The 16,314-nt window shown below is 34.4% G+C and overlaps 1 protein-coding gene and 1 long non-coding RNA gene across 3 annotated transcripts; one reads left to right on the top strand and one right to left on the bottom strand.

Annotated features, from left to right (window-relative positions):
• Positions 1-204: 204 nt before the first annotated feature.
• Positions 205-4,516, top strand: nat16l (N-acetyltransferase 16, like). Of its 2 annotated transcripts, none has more exons than XM_026267074.1 (4): positions 205-524; positions 1,088-1,284; positions 2,165-2,389; positions 3,375-4,516. In XM_026267074.1, the coding sequence occupies exons 1-4, from the start codon at positions 419-421 to the stop codon at positions 3,945-3,947; spliced, it is 1,101 nt and encodes a 366-aa protein (XP_026122859.1). In that variant the 5' UTR covers positions 205-418; the 3' UTR covers positions 3,948-4,516. The 2 variants fall into 2 exon arrangements, with proteins under 2 accessions (XP_026122859.1, XP_026122860.1); XM_026267075.1 differs by having other exon boundaries at positions 437-524; positions 1,075-1,284.
• A 6,167-nt stretch (positions 4,517-10,683) lies between these two features.
• Positions 10,684-15,949, bottom strand: LOC113105288 (uncharacterized). Its single transcript, XR_003292332.1, has 4 exons — positions 15,805-15,949; positions 15,660-15,705; positions 15,272-15,365; positions 10,684-11,280 (listed from the first exon to the last, which is right to left on the bottom strand). It is a non-coding gene; the product is annotated as an uncharacterized LOC113105288 (long non-coding RNA).
• Positions 15,950-16,314: the final 365 nt, after the last annotated feature.

Below are 16,314 nucleotides of genomic sequence, written 5' to 3'. Positions count from 1 at the left end.
AGTGCTATTTATTGTATGTTATGCACTTCCGATATCTAGCTCTTGTTCTGGTTTATACTTGGTGCTCGCCGTTGTAGGTTTCCACAACATTTTTATCTTTCAACCGAGGCCTATTAAAAAAAACAGCAATGTCGCCTTCTACCCGCTTGGTGGGGCTGCGATACTGTTATTGAAAAGAAAAACTCTTAGGAAATGGCTTCATTCCATATCTCGAGAAGGCTAATGTGTCTATCTCTTAAATGATATTGAAATGTTTTCGTAAACGTAGGAGAGATCTTTGTACCCACTATGTATAATTATTGACATACGGTTAAAGATCAGACGCATTACTTGTTAGCTAACCAAAATAAAGATGTCCATACTGTTTAAAGGCTGGACATTTTAAACAGTACTAAAATCCTGCAAGAGTTTAAAGTCCATGCTAAGCCGAGGAGGCAAACTGTACTGTCACATACTGATTGTGAATGTCTGGATCACAACGCCAAAATCACATGACTGTCGATACAAGTACGCCTCGCGCCGCGGTAAGTCCTGCAGACTCCCAACACATTTCCTATCATAACACTACACTACTGAAGAAATCTTCTGGTTTTAGTTTATGAAGATATTTTAGGCTAAAGTCGCTTCTAAACTTATTTTAGTCATGCTTATGATGTGTTTTTGAAAGTAGGATGTTTGCTTGTAGTTGATTTTCAGCAATCACATGATCATAGCAAGACCAAATTGCTGTTTCTTAGTAGTAGACTGTCATCATATATATATATAACTTTTTGCTTAATTTTATCCATAGTAATATAATTAAATGGTCTCATAAATTGTTGCTACATAGGCTAAGTAGATCTGATTAAATATTTAGGCTAATAATTTCAATCGATAAAAATTATGGTTTTAATTTATACATTTTATACATTTTATATATTTATATATATATATATATATATATATATATATATATAATACAATTATGTATTTTATATTTTTTATATAATGTTGTTTTAATCTGTTTGTTTAATTGTTAACTGGAACTAGACACACACACACACACACATACAATATCTGTGTTTTACAATCCAGTTAATCCATGCAGAAGTAACAATGGATTCACACTGTGTGGGTGAAAGTGATGGACTGACCTTCTGTCTGGCCAGACCAGAGGATTACGATGACGTGATGGCCATCTCACAAGACATATATGGTGGCAATGACTACCTTCCACATCGCTATCACTCCTGGATGACTGAGCCAGAAAGAGTGGTTATTATAGCCCGGAGAGATAGGAAGCTGGTAAGAGATACAAGAGGAAAATGTTTTAAATTTGAACCTCAGCCAAAATCTGTAAGGAAATATTGTCATTTTTAAATTGCACGATTGTTGCATTAATTTTTCAGTTCTACCTTGATTTTAGCAAGTAGACACACTTACTTTGTAATAAACATATATATTATGTTATAAACTGAAAATAGGATGTCCAAGAAATGACATTAACATAAACATGTTTTATAATCAGTGGACTATTCAAAGCACTAACTGTTATGATAAGAAAAAGTTAATGGGTAAAGTAAATCATGATGTGTCTATCGAGAAATTCCATGCTTGCAGTTCGCAAAAAGACAACATTTTATCTTGTGGCTTAAATGAACCACATCAATTTGTGTGTTCTCTGCTGTGCACATAATTGATTGACTCATTATGACCCATATACCTGAATGCAGTATCTGACATTTATAACACTGGACAGTTTTGCTCTTCATATACTCAGTCTAGGGTGGTCAGATAAGGCCAGCAGCGCCAGTGTAATTGTTTGATTCTATCATTAGTATTATATTGAACACTACTAAACCTCTACCGGCTGCCCTGAAGCTCCATTAAGTTACTAGGAGCATGTTTTTTTTTTTATTATTATATTGAGTCTTAAGAAAAACGGACTTTTTCTCTTTCTGTTAACTAACATTACTTTCTAAATAGTATATAAATATTTTTAATCTCAAAGATAAAGGAAAATCGATTACTCCTGCAGCTTCCAGTATGTAAAACAGTGTTACTGTATGCTGCTTAAATTTTTGCAAACTGGAATTTGCTGTCATAATATTTTATGATCGCAATCATAATCACACTGGTGCCAGTTATTTCAACCTTTGCAATAATTATTCCTGTGTGCCTTTAGGTGGCTCTGGAGTCAGGCCTACTGGTTGATGGAGGTGAAACTGTAATAGTTGAGGGATTAAGAGTGTGTCCAAACGAAAGGGGTTGTGGTCTGGCCGGAGTGATCCAGAGATTTGTTGATGGCTACATAAAGAAGGTCTACCCTAATGTGAAAACCAAGCGCCTCACTAGAGGAGATGACCCAGGGCCTGAAAAACTGAGCAAGTTCAGGCTTCTGGCCAGACGGGTGAGTTAAAACTGGAAAAGGGAGTTCTATAAATTAACTTTATTTAATGTATCATGAACAAAAATTAATGAACAATTAACAATAGTGAACAATAATGAACAATAGACTAAATAAATAATTTATGACACCTAATTTATTAACAAACACATGGAAAGTATTAAATAGTTAAATGGAAAACGTGTTGTAGCATCATACCTTTATCATGTCTTTTAATATGTTCTAAATCAGCTGCAAATGTAAGTTATTCATAAAAAAAAGTGTTTACTAATCAAAATGCTTTGCAATCTGCATTTTGTTTCTCTATTATTTTTGATAGTTGTTTTAAATTATTCTTTTTTTTCTTTACTTCCTCTCACTACCTTTTCATCCATACCACTAATAGATAGTTTTCAGTCATCTGACCGGTCGAAGATCTGGAGGGCAAAACACAAAAAGAACTGCAGCACAAGCCTTTTAATTTCCCATATCTTTCCTTCCAATCCACAAATATTTAGATTACCTTCCAAAATAATAAAATGAAGACATGTGAACAAAATGCACATGTCCTCAAAAAGTTTTGGCCATTTGCAATGCACATAATGCACCTTCTGCAATATTTCAATCATTAAAAACAGCGTGACATTATAAAATGTTCATTGTGAAAAAATGACTTAAAATTGATTAAAATAATGACATTAAAAGATCTTATTCAGTACACATCTTATTGATGATGCATACTCTATACAGGGTTCATCCACTTGCCTGTACAAAGTATACATCATCAGTATACTGAATTTGGTCTGTATTATCAGCATCTTACTTTTGTTATATTTACTGCATACTTAGAGAAAAAAAGAGCTGGCAGTCAGTGGAGGAAAGCCTTGTTTTGCCCTTCAGGTTGACTTTTCTATAAGGGCGTGACGTCACATGAAAGCTATGAATAGTAATAGTGATACCACTAAAATTAACAGTATTTTTTTTTTCTCTTTGTGTCTTTATCATCCAGGCCGTTCTTTCCCTATGGGGGGATTCTGAAGGTTTTGATAGCTTTGTCTCAGGTCTAAAGGACAAACTGGTTGTGTCAAATGAGTCTAACAGTAGCAGTCCTTTAGTGCCAGTAAAGGACTTGGAAGCCCTTAAGACCCTTCTCTTGGATTCAGACTTGTCTTCTAGACTTCAGCTTCCAGGCGGTGCGATCATCCAGGATTGGCAGCCTTTGAAGCTCATGGAGAGTAACCTTCAGATCTTGGCAAGGCGAAACTTGACGTGGTTTGTAGATGGTTCTGGTGGGAAACCCCTGTTCATGAGCTTCCACACACCTCCCTATCCTATTCCCTTTAACGGAGGGTCTCTACGCTTTAATATTGACCTGTACGGGACAGACACTTCTTTAGCAAAGAAGGCACTAACAGCTCACCTGAACAGTGTGAAAAGTGAGATTCAAGGCTTGGTTTTGGTTCATATTTATATGCATCAGACTCTGTGGGCAGATTTAAAGCAGTTTTGTGAGGGCCATGAGACAGCAGTGAGACAGCTCCGGGATTACTGGGAGCAGCTGTTTTTGGAAAGAGAGCCATAAAGATATCTAAAGAGGTTTGGAGAGAAAAGAAAAGATGGTGGCGATAAAGAAAGACTTAATTTTTTGGTGATTGATGTTGTATTAGCCATAATGGAGTTGTCAGCTTTGTTTAAACAAACTATTTGTTCAACAAATTAAATCGGTTTAAGCTATTGCACAACTATATTGTGCCTGAGGCACAGTGAAACAAACTTGCTGAACTCATTACTTAAACATATGCTGATGTCAGAGACATGAAGAATGTACTTGTTCCTCTGTGCCTCACGAGTACAGTACAGGATGATTTATGAATTGAAAGTTTGAAATGAAAAGTACTTAAAACTGATTGTTTTAAGCATTTAATGTGTAATATAATACATTAAAAGGATGGCTTTTTTATCAATGCAGAAAACTTGTGTTGTTTAATATATTTGTGGAAAAGTGCACTGTAAAAATATATCCATTAATAATGTAATACAGTATCTAACAATACTACAAAAATATATAATTTTAACTGTTAAACAACACTTTCAAATTTAATTTTAATTTTTTTCAAAATAATGAATACAATAAAATCCTAAGTGACTTACTGTTTGTACGGTATATTACAGCTGTTAGGCAACTGGTAACGGCAGTGACAAGAAAAAGGGATGTTAACACGGTGGAAAATCAGCCTCTTTTTCCACTAGGGTGTTTTGTAATTGCCTTTCATGATGGGAAAGCGCACGAGGAGTCCTTGGAGAAAATGTGTGACGTCTTAGAAACAGGCAACAGTGTAATGGATGTGCTGAGAATCTATCCATCAGCAAATTATTCCTCTCCTCTCTCCCCATGTTGTTAATCTTTCTCTCTTTCTCTATCAAATTTTTTCCTGTTGCTATTCTGTTTTTCTCTTCTCCGTAATACTCTCTCTTTACTTTGCAAACATGATTTATGTCTTTCCGTCACGGTCAGCCCTTCCATCGTTCTCACTGTTCCACCTCTGTCCTTTCGTTTCTCCTCCTCCATTAGTTTCACGTCACTCTTGCTCTACTGAAGCAATTGGCTTGTCATTACACTCATTTAGTTCCAGTTCTGTCTCTCAAATAATGTCCATCTGTTCCTCGAACCAGACCTTATTACAGAGCGTCTCATGACAGAGCAGATCACCTTCTCCCTCATTCTTTTCACGAGCACACATGAAAACACCCATCCAGACACACAATTACAGCCATCAACTTCATTAAATGCAAGTAAGTGGAGACATCTTTTGCACTCACAGTTTTGTAAGGTGTATTACATGCATGCTGTTATGAACAGCTTAAAAGACATTTATTTATCCAGATTTCTTCTTATTTGTAACTTATGTCACATTTATATTTTAACTTTCAGATCCTTTCTAACATGCATTTTATTTTAAAAATATTGGATATTGGATATTGAGAGACTGAATTATTAACATGAGTAAGGCCTAGTCATAATTTCACAACTGCATCACTGACTTACTCATTAACAACTTAGCTGTCACTTCAGAGCACAGACTGGATGGTATTTGGCACTCAATAAATGTCAAATATTTGTTTCATTATTTTAAGATTTAAAAAAATATTTAACATTATTTTCTTATTCAAAATGTTAAATTGTACAAAATAATATTTTATATTGTATTTAAAATTATATTAAATAAGTAACCTATTAACAGTAACCAGAAGTGTGTAAAGTTTATGCTCAAATGAGAAATGCTTTTTGAGCCAGTTTTCCACACACAGATTAAACCAGGGCCTGGACTAAGAAGAAACTGCTATAACTGACAAAGAAATTTAATCTTGGATTTGACATAATCTGTGTCTGAGAAACAGTCTTTTACTATCAGCCACAGAGCAGGCAGTCGCAAAGAGGGCCTCTTCCAAGAAGCTTTTATGAATGAAATTCAGTAGACAAGGCATTCAACATGGTGAGAAAAACATGCATTATCCTGTGGACCCAATATATAAGAATACATGACACAAAATGAAAGAATGAAAGATTTCCTCTGCGTGCTGCATGCAGCAGGAAATACTGAATAAAACACTAAAACTTTTGAGGAAGCAAGACATGAAAATTGGCATGATTTATATATATATATATATATATATATATATATATATATATATATATATATATATATATATATATATATATATATATATTTAAATATAAAGATATAAATATAGATATAAATCTGCTTTTTATGAATGAAATAATGAAAGCACACACACACACACACACATATATATATATATATATATATATATATATATATATATATATATATATATATATATATATATGTAATACATTTTTGTTATAATACAAAATATTATATTGCACACATTTTTTTAATTAATTAATATCTTGCAAACTACTTTCATTTGTCATAGTTGTTGACCTTGTCAAAAATAAGATAATTGGTTGCTTTATGATCTCTCTGGAGGATCTGGAGGGCCTCTAAAGTAATCATCTCTCTTTCCTTTAGCAGCACAAGTACAAACCAAAAATAGGTTTATGCTGCAGATGGTCAGTTGTCTAATAATCATAGAAAGATGATACCTAATGAATCACAATAACAATTTCTTTCAGTCTAAATTGCATTTTGTGGGTCATATATGACCTTGGGGAGGACTCGATGTATGTGTTTTTGCAATTGAATGAGTGTAGTTTCTCCATTAACACAGACAATGCATCAGTAAAAATACATTTATGACAATATCGGGTCCTGGAATTAATGCCTAGATTTCCTAGCAGGAAAGAATGCACTTCCGCTTTTCCACCAAAGACAGGCAGCACTGAGACGCATCTCGGGTTCATAATGAAATGCTGCTCTGATATGGAGCTTATAATAAGACAAAACTAACTGAATTAATTACTTTTGTGTAAATTAGAATTTTTGGCAAGTGTCATTTAACAAACTCAATATTATGTGGTATTTAGCATAGTTCTGAATTAGATTTTTTCTTTTTTTTTTCTTGCTTGAGTATTAGACATTTGAAATTTAAAAGAGCTAAATAGTTTTTTGGCAGACTTTTATAGACGTATTTTCGAACAGAATTTTTTTGGTTCTGAAATATTAGACAGCAAATCACTTAAAGTTTTCAAGATGGAGAAGAAATATGCAATATCAAATTCAATATTCTAAAATTTAAAAAGCAGAAATTCAGAACATATAGAAAGTGGGTCAGAGGTAATCCACAGGGAAGAGTAGATGATCTCAGAAAAGTCAGACGAAGCATTTTGGCCAATTCGTATTTTTCTGGTGTGAGAGGTAGGTTTATATACTTATATTTTAGGTTATTATTCTCAGCATGTGAAACATTTGTCTAAGCCAGTGGTTCTCAACCTTTTTTACTCTAAGGCCTCCTCTCCAAATCAATACATAATGTCAAATGTTTTTGCAGTGGATTAACCACCATGTTGAAAAAAAACAGCATATGCTGGTTAGATATGTTTTGAAGCTGGGTTGCTGGTTTGAGCTCGTCCTTTGCTGCTTTAAGCTGGTCCATTGCTGGTTTATGCTGATTCATTGCTGGTCATGTGCTGGTCTTAAAGATGGCCGGACCAGTTTAGGACCAGCAAAGGACCAGCTTAAAGTGTTCCATAAAAATCATAATTATGCTATTAATAACTCACCCTCATGTTTTTCCAAACCTGTGAGACCTCAGTTTATCTTTGGAACACAGTTTAAGATATTTTAGATTTAGTCTGAGAGCTCTCAGTCCTTCCATTGAAAGTGTATGTACGGTCTACTGTCCATGTCCAGAAAGGTAAGAAAAACATCATCAGAGTAGTCCATGTGACATCAGAGGGTCAGTTAGAATTTTTTGAAGCATCGAAAATAGATTTTGGTCCAAAAATAGCAAAATCTACGACTTTATTCAGCATTGTCTTCTCTTCCGTGTCTGTTGTGAGAGAGTTCAAAACAAAGCGGTTTGTCATATCCGGTTTGCGAACGAATCATTCGATGTAACTGGTTCTTTTTGAACCAGTTCACCAAATCGAACTGAATCATTTTAAACGGTTCGCATCTCCAATACGCATTAATCCACAAATGACTTAAGCTGTTAACTTTTTAAACGTGGCTGACACTCCCTCTGAGTTAAAACAAACCAGTATCCCGGAGTAATTAATTTACTCAAACAGTACACTGACTGAACTGATGTGAAGAGAGAACTGAAGATGAACACCAAGCTGAACCAGATAACGAACAAAAGATTGACTCTTCTCGAGTCAAGAACTGTTTCTGTCAGACGCGTCAGATTCGAGAACCGAGGAGCTGATGATACTGCGCATGTGTGATTCAGCATGAAGCAGACCGACACACAGGGCGTCTGAATTGAACTGATTCTTTTGATGATTGATTCTGAACTGATTCTGTGCTTGTGTTATGAGCGCGGGTAAACCGAAGGCTTTGGTAAAAAAGGAAAAAGATCTGGTTACATTGAATGATTAGTTCACGAACCGGATATGACCGCTTTGTTTTGAACTCTCTCACAACAGACACGGAAGAGAAGACAATGCAGAATAAAGTCGTAGATTTTGCTATTTTTGGACAAAAATGTTTTTTCGATGCATCAAAATATTCTAACTGACCCTCTGATGTCACATGGACTACTTTGATGATGTTTTTCTTACCTTTCTGGACATGGACAGTAGACTGTACACACAGTTTCAATGGAGGGACTGAGAGCTCTCGGACTAAATCTAAAATATCTTAAACTGTGTTCCAAAGATAAACTGAGGTCTCACGGGTTTGGAAAAACATGATGGTGAGTTATTAATAACATAATTATGATTTTTCGATGAATTTAACCCTTTTAACCAGCTCAAACCAGCATCCCAGCTTCAAAACACACCTAACAAGCATATGCTGGGTTTTTTTCAACAGAGCAACATTTTGTTATTTTATTCCACATTGACTTCTATTTCATTGTTATTCTGTCTGTTTCTGTTCTGTCTGTTATTCAGTTGGAATTTTCACTCCAAAATGGCGACTGAGCTACAGAAGCACCACCTAGTGGCCTCAGTCTTTCTACTGTTACAGCAGAAGTGATAGTGTGTCTGTTTGGTGAGTGGGAAAAGCAGGTGTGAGGATAACAGACACAGTTCTATGAAGTGCTTTCGCTGTTGACGATTCCAGGAACAGTAGCAAATTGATTTTTTTAGAGCCACTGTCAAACTTTTTAAGGCTACACATACAGTGGAGTGTTTAAAACTTCAAGAAGGACAAAGGGTAAGATTCAGCCCTCCCTTGATAAGAGTTACAGGATTTGACTGCTAGTGACTCAATGCTTTATGTAGTTTCTCGCTTCCATTTTCCTAATTTGCTTTCTTTCGCTTCCTGGCACTTGTATGGATTTGACCTAGCCATATGACGCATCTCAGAAATGGGAGAGAAAGACAGAGAGCTTGTTGCTGCTGTAGCAGATAATTATATTTATTACGATGATGATGATGATGATAACCCACTCTCTGCGTTAAATTTGGACTTCACCGAGCTTCCGCTGTAGATTATCCCAATTTTACCACCCTGTGGGCCACCATCGGCACATGTGGGTCTGCAAAGTACTGGTTGTTATGGGCTAAAGACTTACTAAAGAAGTGATTACCTAAATAATTTGGTACTTTACCCTCATTTTATTAAATTACACATTCAAGTATGTTTAGTATGTGTCTTTGGCCTTGAAATGATTGCACCTCAGCAAATATATTTAAAATACTGTGAAATGAAAGGGGACAGGGATCATTTTAAAAAAAATTTGCCGCAGAGCTGTTCAAATATATGAAACACCTATTTATGATACATTGATCATATGATACTGATATAATATCTTTAAGATTTTTGTAACTGTCATCAGTTAACAGATGTAACGCTAATTTTATTGTACAAATCTGATTCCATAAAAGTTGGGACACTGTACAGATTGTGAATAACAGCAGAATGCAATGGTGTGGAAGTTTCAAATTTCAATATTTTATTCAGAATACAACGTAGATGATATATCAAATGTTTAAACTGAGAAAATGTATAATTTTAAGGGAAAAATAAGTTGATTTTAAATTTAATGGCATCAACCCATATCAAAAAAGTTGGGACAAGGCCATGTTGACCACTGTATGGCATCCCCTCCTCTTTTTATTACAGTCTCTGCAAACATCTGGGGACTGAAGAGACAAGTTGCTCAAGTTTAGGAATAGGAATGTTGTCCCATTTTTGTCTAATACAGGCTTTTAGTTGCTCAACTGTCTTAGGTCTTCTTTGTTGCATCTTCCTCTTTACGATGAGCCAAATGTTTTCTTTGGGTTGATGGTGCCTTTCCAGATGTGTAAGCTGCCTATGCCACATCCACGTATCCAACCCCATACCATCAGAGATGCAGGCTTCTGAACGGAGCGCTGATAATCCTCTTTAGTTCAGAAGACATGGTGTCCCAGTTTTCCAAAAAGAACTTCAAATTTTGATTCGTCTGACCACAGAACAGTTTTCCACTTTGCCACAGTCCATTTAAAATGAGCCTTGGCTCAAAGAAAACGCCTGTGCTTCTGGAACATGTTTAGATATGGCTTATTTTTTGATCTATAGAGTTTTAGCCAGCAACGGCGAATGACACGGTGGATTGTGTTCACCGACAATTTCAAAATGTCTCACTTTCAATATTTGATATGTTATCTATATTCTACTGTGAATAAAATATAAGTTTATGAGATTTGTAAATTATAAAAAAAAAATGTACTCACAATTTGTACAGTGTCCCAATTTGTTTGGAATTGGGTTTGTACACTGTTTTACTTATATGGTGCCAATTTCTGATCTTACTGCTAACAAAAGAGAATAACAACATACCTAAACGGGTAACATTTCATTGCAACTGAAACTATTCTTTTCCAGCTCATGCTAAAATGACTTTTGTTTTAACTTGTCCAAGCAGGACATATTTTATAGATTTAAATATTACATTTGATGACAACAGAGCAAGGAGCTATAAAACATAAGACAAAACTCAAAGGCATAAGAAAAAAATGCACAGATTTGATTATGAATATCTTTGATCCAAACAAAAGCAATTTTTGGAAAGCGAAAATGCAAAATCACATCACAAATCATTAAATTGTTCTTTTTACTTGCAGATTAATGTTAATGAGTAGAGAAAACAACTCCTGTCACAGATAAGCAAACTTTCTTCCACTTTGCATTTGTTTCCAGATGCCAAAGACAGCTTCTAAGAGCAGCTATTAATTTACTTTAATAACCCCCTCATCATGACTCACCCTCCAGATGAGCGTCCATATGTCTTCCTCAACCTGTTGAGTCAGATCCGGATTGTCCGAGCAGCAAAGGCCTCTAGTAATTACACAACGTGGCACAAACACAACTCACAAGTTCCACATCATTTTCCAAACAATACAGCCATCAATGTAGCTTCACTTCCATTTCAGTTTAATGCTTGACTAATTAGTCTGCTGCTTGAAGACAGAGGACAGGCTTTAATTGATAAACATTGGGAGAAAATTATACAGAAGCAACCATGGTGCCATGGCAGTTCTTAATCACAGGAAATAAGCCTAGGAATGGAGGATGATGAGTGCCATTAGGCCCAGTGCATGCTGGGTAAAGAAGCAGTTATTAAAGAAACATTAAATTAGCATAATTCTCACTCACAAAGGAACAGTCTAGAATAAATGTGTGTGCGTGTGTGGGAGGAAGGGGAAAAAGAGGACGGAAGAATTAAATCGAAGTGTTTAACATGAAAATCGTTTGCTGCTGTTTTCAAAAACATATATATACTTAAATACACTGCTGAAATTTTGGAATAATTAGGGTTTATTTTATTTATTTTTTTAAACTGTTTTTGAAAGAAGTCTCTAATGCACTATAATTTGTAAAAAAGTAAAAGATTTAGTGAAAACTAATACTGTAATGTAGTATTACAATTTAAAGTTGAAAACAAAGCTGAATTCATAGCAGTTATTACTCAGTCTTTATTTGAAATGATTTTTGAAGGATCATGGCATTAATGAAAAAAAATTATCAAATAAATGCAACCACACTGAAGTGTAGAAGAGAAGACAGAACAGCAGTGAAACATTAATTTCGGAATCAGCCTTAAAAATGACTCACATACACTTCTGAGGCAGAAAAATCATAGTCACAGGGCTTGTTACTCGTCATGTTCTAGTCATCTGATAATACAAGAATAAATAAAACCTTTCTAACAATAACACAAGGTCTTGCCTTGTAATATCATAATGAAGCGAGCTATTACTCTGTAAAAGTGACCTCTTGACATCTGTGTAACTGTGTTATTTTACATATATTATTTTACATTTACTGCTCCAACATGCATATTTGAACTGGTAAAAGCAACATAGATATTACGTTGACAATAATGTATTATGCAACAAGCTGCATTCAAGAATAATGTGTTATTAATGCATTCATTTATTATGTTATTGTTATATTTTCTATATAACGTTTTTAGCACAAAATAAGCCAACCAGTCAACATTTTAAATGTGTATACATGTGTATGTGTAGATTATTTAAAATTTGAGGTTAATTCACAAGTTCTAAATATGTTCATGTATCAGTTACATCATAAATGATATAAACTATGTTTAAATAAAATGTATGCAGTATTTTTAAGTCTCAGTTTTTAGTCATGCACTATTGCCACCGGGTTTGGCCGTAAAGTGCCTCACAAATGTCAGCAACAAAACTTGTTTTGTTTCTTGAAAATGACCTTTTCGATCAGTGAATCTGGCATATTTGCCTGACATTTGTTTCACATCCTCACTGCAAACAGTTCTATACAATCCATATGACGAATATCTTAATCATGTGGTATCTACACATTTAACCACCAATATTTTAGGCAATCTGCAGTGATGATTACAGGCACTGCAAGTACAAGTGTTATATAAGGTGTGTGCGTGTGTGTGTGTGTGTGATTTCCAAACCTGCTCACAGCTTTAAAACTCTACAATAAAATTATGAGTCATCACGGTATGCACTGTGGACATGTACAATTCTCTTATACTTTTTTGCCTTTATAAACCAACTACTTTCTGTAAATATATTCACACACAAATGAGCTTTATACAGTACAATTAAACCCAAAACAGCAGCAAAGGCATCTGCTGGCATATGGAGTGACATAATAGTTTAGAGACTGAAGGGATCTTGGTTTTTACTTTAAGCAAAAAAAAAAAAAAAAGGAAACAATGTCCCTGCCTCAAATGAGACACAAACTACTTTCCTTCGAGTCTCTTACCCCCATATAGGCCTACACACAGAGCTGACACATAATGCTCTTTCACACTCCCTCTGGTGCTGCACAATCCATAAAACAGTGCATCAGCCACCCACCAACTACGAGAAAAAGACTATTGCTGCATCCTAATATGCATACTTCTACATTACATAGTATGTGAAAAAGAGTATAGCAAAAGAGCAGTATGTCAGAATTCAAAGTATTCGAAAAACATAGATGAAAAGTATCCGGATGACCTACAGTACTACTTCGACTGAGATCCTGGAGTTCATATTCGATATGGACACTTTATGGCTATCCCAGGAGGTTTTGAAAGTGATTGACAGTGAAGTGACATAACAGACATAACATTATCCATGTAGAATATATTTATTTTTAACATCAGCATATGAGTAAAAATAACTAAGTAAGTTCCTTCAATAAGACCTGTATAATTTCAATTAACACTCAGAAAAAAGCAGTTGGTATCTAAGTTATAAAAGCTAAAATGTATTATGCCTTATTTACACCTAAATGGTATATATTATAACTTTAAAAGTACATATTAGTACATAAAGAGTACATACTACCAATGTCTGTTTTTTTTTAAGTACCATCCCAGAAACCCTTTTTAAAGGTTCTTCCAAGGACCACTAATGAATAGGTTCTTTATGGCCCCATTTCTTCCAGATCAATATCCTTACATTTATCATGCTATACATTTTCTTTAATAGGATTGTACATAAAATAAGTGAGTGCTCACACTCTCTCTATTGTTCGTTGTAGTTGTTAACAGTTCTGTCTAATAATCAGATAGAATGGTTAAACAAAGTAATTAATGTATACAAAAAGTATTATAACAATTGCTTTTATGTTAGGCCTTACAGTAATAGAAAGGCAAACATTATAATACTTTCTCATTTGCCTTCAGCATTAAGCAAATATGCATTTATATAATTTAAACAAATCTCTGAATGACTAATGAACATTTAATTTCACAAACTTAGTCAAATCCAGCTGAGATCTCGTAAAGTGTGCATTTTTATCCAGCATGATCGCGTGTTCTCTGAGTGATGATCAGTTCGTGTGAATTGAATGCTTTAAATTTTAAACTCTGCTGCGGTTTATGCATTTGCCCACTGTCACATTCATGTAATTTTCACTGTGTGCTTGTATGTAAAATGAGGGTTACCCTGGCTTTATTTGAAAATATGATTCCCAGTGCACACAAACTTCCCAGAATACTGAGTGCCCTATAGGTTACAGTGTTTACTTTATTTTTAATTATATTTTTTTAAATATTTATTTGTGATACTGTCATCTAAAGTATAAGCATTTTTCTTTTACACTTTTATGTTTTAACCCATTGTCAAATGATTAAATATTTCTTAAATATTAATAATAATACTTTAAAAAATCGAATTGGCTTTATATTGGCCCCCCGCTTTCCAAGATATCGACATTGGCTGTCAAAAAACACATATCAGTCGACCACTACTCCCAAGTCGAACTTGCAAAGTCCGAACTACTGAGGATGCAAGTCCGAAATTTGCATTATTAAAAATTAAAATAACTGTTGTCTATTTTAATATACTGTAAATTTTAATTTATTCCTGTGATAAAAAGCTGAATTTTCAGTATTATTACTCCAGTCTTCAGTGTCACATGATCCTTCAGAAATCATTTTAATATGCTGATTTGCTGTTTTTTTTTTTCTTTTAAAAGGATTTTGCATTTCTTATTCTTAAAACAGTTGAAATCAATTTTTGCTTTTTAACATTTTTTTTTGTGGAAATAGTGATACCTTTCCACAAAAAGCTTTAATTTAATAGCAGTTTTAGAGTAAAACCTGTTATGTAAAATATTTATAATAAATAAAATAAAATTAGATTAATATAGCGTATATTATTTACAGTACATTTAAACTTCTATAACTTCTTCTCTAAAAAAGAGACCAACCTTAGGTTTATATTCCAAAGTGTTCATAAATTACAGCAATTTAAGTTTGTATAGTGCACTTTAATGCCTATTTAAAAAATGGGGGGGGGGGGGTGACAGTTAAGGGTTTAAAGATCTTTTTCACCTCAGCTGTGTTTCCTTTATTTCTGTCAGCAGCTCTCTTCAGAAACTTTGAAATTCTGGAGCTTCTCTTCCATTGTGAGATTATATTATCACTCCTGAAACCACAGAACTTTTTTTTTATCAATATTTGTTTACCATTAAAGATACAGATGTGTTTGAACTAACATTAGATTCAGTTTATTCACACTCCTTCTAAGTGACATCACCGATTAACAGTGCAGTGCATATTTTTGCCTAAATAAGTTAGACAACTTTCAATAAACATTTGACAAACTGACATTAAACCCTTTACAAATCTATCAAAACCTCTTTTCTATACATAAAGATGTGATTAAAAGCCCAAACTCCCATTAAAAAGAGCTCAAGCTAAAGAGTTACTGTTAGCTTACCTTGCCTGAAAATAGTTGAGACACTAACGGACTCTTTCAAAGTTTTCTGTTAAGTAAATATTCAACAGAAATGTGTCAGTTACATGTAAGAAAGTGTCTGGAAAATTTGTATGTGATATTTCTGTGATTTTAGGTACTAACTCACCTTAAAGCAGTGAAACAGCAGTTAGAGAAGTTTGTCAGTTGGTGTTGTCGCCCCGTTTCCATGGCAACTCCCTCTGTTCCAACGTTTGAATGAGACTACAGTGTTCAGCGTGCACACCACTGAACTGGATTGCTCATGACATCATTAAAGTGAAGCCTCAGCGCCGCCATATTGGTAATCCCTAGTGTGCGAAAAAGTTCCATTGAATTAATAGGAATTTGTATGATTTTAATAAGAAGACATCTCCTAACAAGTCAGTGTTTATAAATATGAAGTCCATCAAAGCTAATTAAATGCATGGTCCGAGGAGAATGAGTTGGTGAAGTGTCCTGGTGAGTTGCTATCATTTAGCTTCGCAGTGCAAAATATCGACACATATATTTTTTACTGTCATTGAATAGCACAATGGAAAATCAACGTTTTTCTTTATATCTAGTGGCAGTGATAATGACGTTAGTTCAGATAAGTACTGGTAACTTTTGTCATAGTGTCATAGAACTGGTAAACTTT

This window comes from Carassius auratus, chromosome 7 (genome assembly GCF_003368295.1).
Source record: "Carassius auratus strain Wakin chromosome 7, ASM336829v1, whole genome shotgun sequence".
Classification (NCBI taxonomy): Eukaryota; Metazoa; Chordata; class Actinopteri; order Cypriniformes; family Cyprinidae; genus Carassius; species Carassius auratus.
Note: the sequence above shows the minus strand (reverse complement) of the source record. Positions and strands in the feature narration are given on the sequence as shown.

What these genes read in the sequence shown, in the direction of transcription:
- nat16l (XM_026267074.1), top strand. Translation starts at nt 419, where the DNA reads ATGCTAAGCCGAGGAGGCAAACTGTACTGTCACATACTGATTGTGAAT. An exon ending in CAAGTACGCCTCGCGCCGCG is followed by an intron (nt 525 to 1,087) that starts GTAAGTCCTGCA and finishes TAATCCATGCAG; the next exon opens with AAGTAACAATGGATTCACAC. An exon ending in CCCGGAGAGATAGGAAGCTG is followed by an intron (nt 1,285 to 2,164) that starts GTAAGAGATACA and finishes GTGTGCCTTTAG; the next exon opens with GTGGCTCTGGAGTCAGGCCT.